Below are 5,001 nucleotides of genomic sequence, written 5' to 3'. Positions count from 1 at the left end.
TCTGGCTTAGGCCAAGAGACCCTCAGTAAAAACCCCTTGCACCCTTAATGCTTGACTTTCCAGGGGTCCTAGGGTTTACGGTTAGCGGTTCACGATGGCTACTGGCAGAGCAGGGCCTGGAATGCAGGTCTCCTGCCTGAATGCAGAGGTGAAACGACCGGGCTCCAGTTCCTATTGCTAGAGCTGGGGGTCATCCTTTATTTAGGAGACCTGGCCTGGTCAGAGGAGATAGTTCAAAGAACCGCCATGGGAACTTTGTATAATGATGACATGAAAATGGAAACAACAATAACAAAAAGACAGTTGATGCTTATGGAGTACCTTCTGTGTGCCAGGCACTATTCCAGGTGTTAAATTCATTTTCTCTTCACAACCATACTCTGCATCGGATACCGTTATCACAGGCTGAGGAAATGGGAGCACTGCGCTGTTAGGTAATTTGCCCAACATGCAGCGGAATATACTATCGGTATACCACAGGTCTCCATCAAAGCCCTCTTTCGCGCTCTCTCGCTCCCTGACACCAACCCGCGTGAAACAACTTCTAAGTTGTTGAAATATCTGGCGGCTCGAGGGCCCTACAGCTGGGTAGTCTGTGTGGGAGGCGGGGGCGTCCCAGAGCGCAGGCGCTGGAGGAGGGAGAGGAGAGGGTGGAGGCAGGGACTGGTGGAAGAGAGTGTCAATCTAATACCGGAAGGCCCGCCCACTTCGGGCGGAGCTTCCGGCTCCAATTGCTTGGGCCTTATGCTGACGCCGGGGAGCTAGCGACGCCGGGATGGTGCTCCTGGAGAGCGAGCAGGTAAAGCCGGAGCGGGCCGGCTGAGGGACGGATGTTTGGGGCTTAGCTGGGGACCTTTGCCGCCTGCTGTGGGAGGGACTGGGACTTGACGGGGCGAGGATTTGGGACTGCCTAACGAGTCCCGGCTTGTGTTCCAGTTCCTGACGGAGCTGACCAGACTGTTTCAGAAGTGCCGGTTGTCGGGCAGCGTGTTCATCACCCTGAAAAAGTGTAAGCAGCTGTCGACGCGGGAAGGCCAGAAGGAATTTGGGAGGCCGAGCGAGGCCTCGGCCGGGGTGCCCGGTGTCCCAGGGTGCCCAGTGTCGGGAGCCGAGGGTGGAGTCTGTCTGAGGCGCTTCCCCGCCTTCCCCAACCTTCCTCCTCCTGTACTGGGCGCATTCAGGGCTGGGTAACCGGAGCATTAGGGATTGTGGTGCTTGTCGACCCCAGCACGTAGCCACCCAGGCTGATTCTGGTTACAGTGTGCTCCAGTCAGAGGGGACTTTTTTGAGGGGGGGATGTCAAGGGTCCCAAACCCACGCCATTAATGAGCTATCATCTGCTTTGCAGTTACGATGTTCCCGTCATTGAAATAACAAGTAGTTTCCCAAGGTTTGGCCAAGTTTGATGTAGTTAACAGATCTAGAGCAGTGGAGATGAATTTTAGATTTTATCTACTACTTATTAACATCCTGTCTACCTGTTAGCGTTTAGTGGCTGTGTTCATCAGGATGTGTTTTTCATGCAGATGATGGTCGAACTAAACCCATTCCAAGGAAGGGTTCTGTAGAGGGCTTTGAGCCCTCAGACAACAAGTGTCTGTTAAGAGCTACTGATGGGAAAAAGAAGATCAGCACTGTGGTGAGTTGGAGCCCTGACAGTACAATTTTGAAGTTAGAAGACTTGAACTTAACTTAGGATGGGCATATCTGAACCAGGTTTTTGCTTTTGCTTTGAATAAAGGCTAGTGTAGCTCCCCACATGTTTCAGGATCAGGGCCACCTTTTATGACCCCAGTAGTAGGAAATTAAAGCAAAATTAAATTGAAGTCAAATACTCCTTGGTTCTACTGAAGTTTTTGTGGAAATAAAATGAACATATTGATTCTTATACACAGTGGCATTGTAAGGAGCATTTGGCATAAATAGTTGATTCCTAATTCTCTTAACTGTATTGGGCCTTCAATGAACAGTTTCTTGGTACCAGATGATTTTACTTGTAAGCTGATAATTGGCTTGAATTTGTGGTTGACAACAGCAAACATGTAGCTGTATGTTAGGCTTGCTACTAACAGAGAGCATATGGATTTAGTCAATGGCCCTAGTGGTCTCTTTCAAGGTGAAGGTTGAATGTGGCAAAGCAATAGACTTTCTGGATTCTGAGTGAATACTTCCTTACTTTTCTGGGGCAGAACCAGACTGCTCTTCAATCACATCAGGACAGGACATTCATGAGAATGTAGACCATAATTAGTTGATAAGTCTCCCTTTGCCAGTTATGTTGAGAGGACTTTTAAAATAAAGCAAACTTAGGTGGTTTTATTTTTTTATTTTTTTTTTTAAGATTTTTTTTTTTTTTTTTTTTTTTTTGACAGAGAGATAGAGAACACAAGTAGGCAGAGTAGCAGAGGAACGAGGGTACCCGCTGAGCAGGGAGCCCGACGCAGGGCCAATCCCAGGACCCAGGGATCATGACCTGAGCCAAAGGCAGGTGCTTAACTGACTGAGCCACCCCGGCACCCCAAATTTATGTGGTTTTTAAAAAACGAACTTGGGTATCATGAAATGTGGAAACCTTAGGAATCTTCAGAAGTAGATAGAATTTCTCTTGTGGTGGCTTGCATTTTGCTTAAATAGGCTTGAATTAATAGAAGGTGGGTTTAAAATAAAATGGGGTGGGAGTAGTTTAAATATATCTTGCACAAAAGATTAAAATGAAATTTTCTGAAATCTCTGGAATCCAGGGAGAAAGTCAGTGCCATGTGTGTCAAAAAACTGCAGAGGTGAGAAACTTAGCTTTAGGAGCCCCTTTCTGCCTCTTTCCCTTCTTGGTACAATTCTCATGTGGAAAAAAGTGCTGAGTTGCTTTGCTTCTTCTTCCAAGTAAAGTGGTGTAGAAGAATAGCTGTTAGTGTATTATGATCCCTAAAGTTGGAAAGATATATTTTAAAGATTATGATGTTTAATGAGGCTTTTGAGTTATTCCCGGGGTGAGACAGAGGATTCCTATATGCATAATAGGGGTGCACCTTTCTTTTCTTTCCCTTTTCCAGGTGAGCTCCAAAGAAGTGAACAAGTTTCAGATGGTGAGTTTCTGGTGTTCCTTATATGCCCTTTCTCAAGCAAGAGTGAGCACAAAATTGAACACTGGGTTAAGAATGGTATTTATGTTTTGCCGATACATTGAGAAAAGCTGCCAGAGTCCGAGTTTTACTTTCAACACTGGTATTTTAAGGTAGATTTTGCATTCGGCTTCAGGTACATTCTTCCTACAGTATAGTTAAACAAGAAGTTGCCTATAGTTTTCCCTTTTTGGTTGAAGAATGTCAGAAGCTGCTGTAATGTGAAAGAGTTTGTTTTCCTTTTACACCATTATGCATAGGATACAATCGTTCCATCGTATTATGTGCTTTATCAGGTTGGTAGGCTTTGTGATATTGACTACTCTAAATTTATTATGGAAATGGGGCAGCCGCTCCACAATTTACAATTCTTCCCACTAAGTTCGTGCTGTGTGTCTTTTAGGCTTACTCAAATCTATTGAGAGCTAACATGGATGGGCTGAAGAAGAGGGACAAAAAGAGCAAGAGTAAGAAGAGCAAAGCAGCACAGTGAAGGGCACCAGATATCCATCTTTCACCAACTAACCACCGAATTACTATTTTTTCTTTGGTTTTTACTTTTGGCCACAAATCTAGGTTTCTGGTTCCCCCGTAATAACTTTTCATGTGAGATGAGTGTCATTTTGGATGGAAGAAAGGCTGCAGTGTTTATAGGATAGTTGTAAGAAGCCGAGTTTATTTGAGAATTGGCTGATTGGTCTTTGTTGTATGGTTGTGTATCCTGGGATTATAAAGTCTCTGTAGCCATCTGTGTGAAGAACAATGGATCATTAAACCTGTATTTATCTGCACTGACCATCTGTTATTTATTACTTTTCCTACCCTCTGTGAATAGTTTCTGGTAATAATTACTAATTCTGGAGTGTTAGGATTATGAATAGCCTTTAACTTATGTTCTAGGTTATTGGTATTAAAACCTGACAGTTAAGGGTGCATGGGTGGCTTAGTCAGTTAAGTGTCAGACTCTTGGTTTCAGCTCAGGTTGTGATCTCAGGCTTGTGAGATTGAGCCCCATGGTGGGCTCTGCACTTAGTGCAGAGTCTGCTTGATATTCTGTGCCTCTCCCTCTCCCCGTAGCCCTCTCCCCAACTCATGCACTCTGTCTCTCAAATAAAAAAAAATTTTTTTTTAAAGATTTTATTTATTTGAGAGAGCACAAGCAGGGAGGAGAGGGATCCTGATGTGGGGCTCGATCCCAGGACCCCAGGATCATGACCTGAGCTGAAGGCAGATGCTTAGCCGACTGAACCACTCAGGTGCCCCTCAAATAAAATCTTTAAAAAAAAACAACCCACACTTTTATAAAAAGTTGTATTCTTCCCAACTAGCTGTGTAATTTAACATCGTTTCTTTTTCAGATTTGAATGAGTCAGGTAGCCAAGTGAGACTTTGCTTAATCACCTTAAGGATAAGCCCATTACAGAATCAGCAGAAATAATGATTCCAAGTTAAATATAATACTGCATTTCTTTAAGCCCTTTGATTAAAAGGCCCCCCGGTTAGCTCAGTTGGTTAGATTGTGGTGCTGATAAGCCCTTTGATTTGGATATTTTTTTTTTGTGGGAGGGGGGAAAATAATATTTTACTTTTTTCAAGAGAGCAGGTTTGCAAAATGGGTTATTGAAATTTTTTTTAAGTGCCGGTATCCTGCATCCAAATGATATATTTTTTTAAATGCCAGTATAGTTAACATACAGTGTTACAGTAATTTTAGGTGTACAACATAGTGATTCAGCAATTCTATCAGTGCTCATCAGGATAAGTGAATTTTTAATCCCCTTCAACTATTTCACCCATCTCCCCACCAACCTCTCCTCTGGTAACCATCAGTTTGTTCATATAGTTAAGTCTCTTTGGTTTTTCTTTTCTTTTTCTTTTTGGT

The 5,001-nt window shown here is 43.7% G+C and overlaps 1 protein-coding gene across 1 annotated transcript; it reads left to right on the top strand.

Annotated features, from left to right (window-relative positions):
- The first annotated feature begins 698 nt into the window (after positions 1-698).
- Positions 699-3,914, top strand: SRP14 (signal recognition particle 14). The gene is made up of 5 exons (XM_032343261.1): positions 699-799; positions 937-1,009; positions 1,527-1,639; positions 3,051-3,083; positions 3,523-3,914. Exons 1-5 carry the CDS (start codon positions 776-778, stop codon positions 3,610-3,612), a joined length of 333 nt encoding a protein of 110 aa, XP_032199152.1. The 5' UTR covers positions 699-775; the 3' UTR covers positions 3,613-3,914.
- Positions 3,915-5,001: the final 1,087 nt, after the last annotated feature.

This window comes from Mustela erminea, chromosome 5 (assembly GCF_009829155.1).
Source record: "Mustela erminea isolate mMusErm1 chromosome 5, mMusErm1.Pri, whole genome shotgun sequence".
NCBI lineage: Eukaryota > Metazoa > Chordata > Mammalia > Carnivora > Mustelidae > Mustela > Mustela erminea.
This window is presented reverse-complemented; position numbering and strand designations above follow the sequence as displayed.

Excerpts from the sequence above, each read along its gene's own strand:
- SRP14 (XM_032343261.1), top strand. The coding sequence starts at position 776 with ATGGTGCTCCTGGAGAGCGAGCAG. Across the intron at positions 800-936 it reads TGCTCCTGGAGAGCGAGCAG|TTCCTGACGGAGCTGACCAG; the intron begins GTAAAGCCGGAG and ends CTTGTGTTCCAG. Across the intron at positions 1,640-3,050 it reads AAAAGAAGATCAGCACTGTG|GTGAGCTCCAAAGAAGTGAA; the intron begins GTGAGTTGGAGC and ends TCCCTTTTCCAG.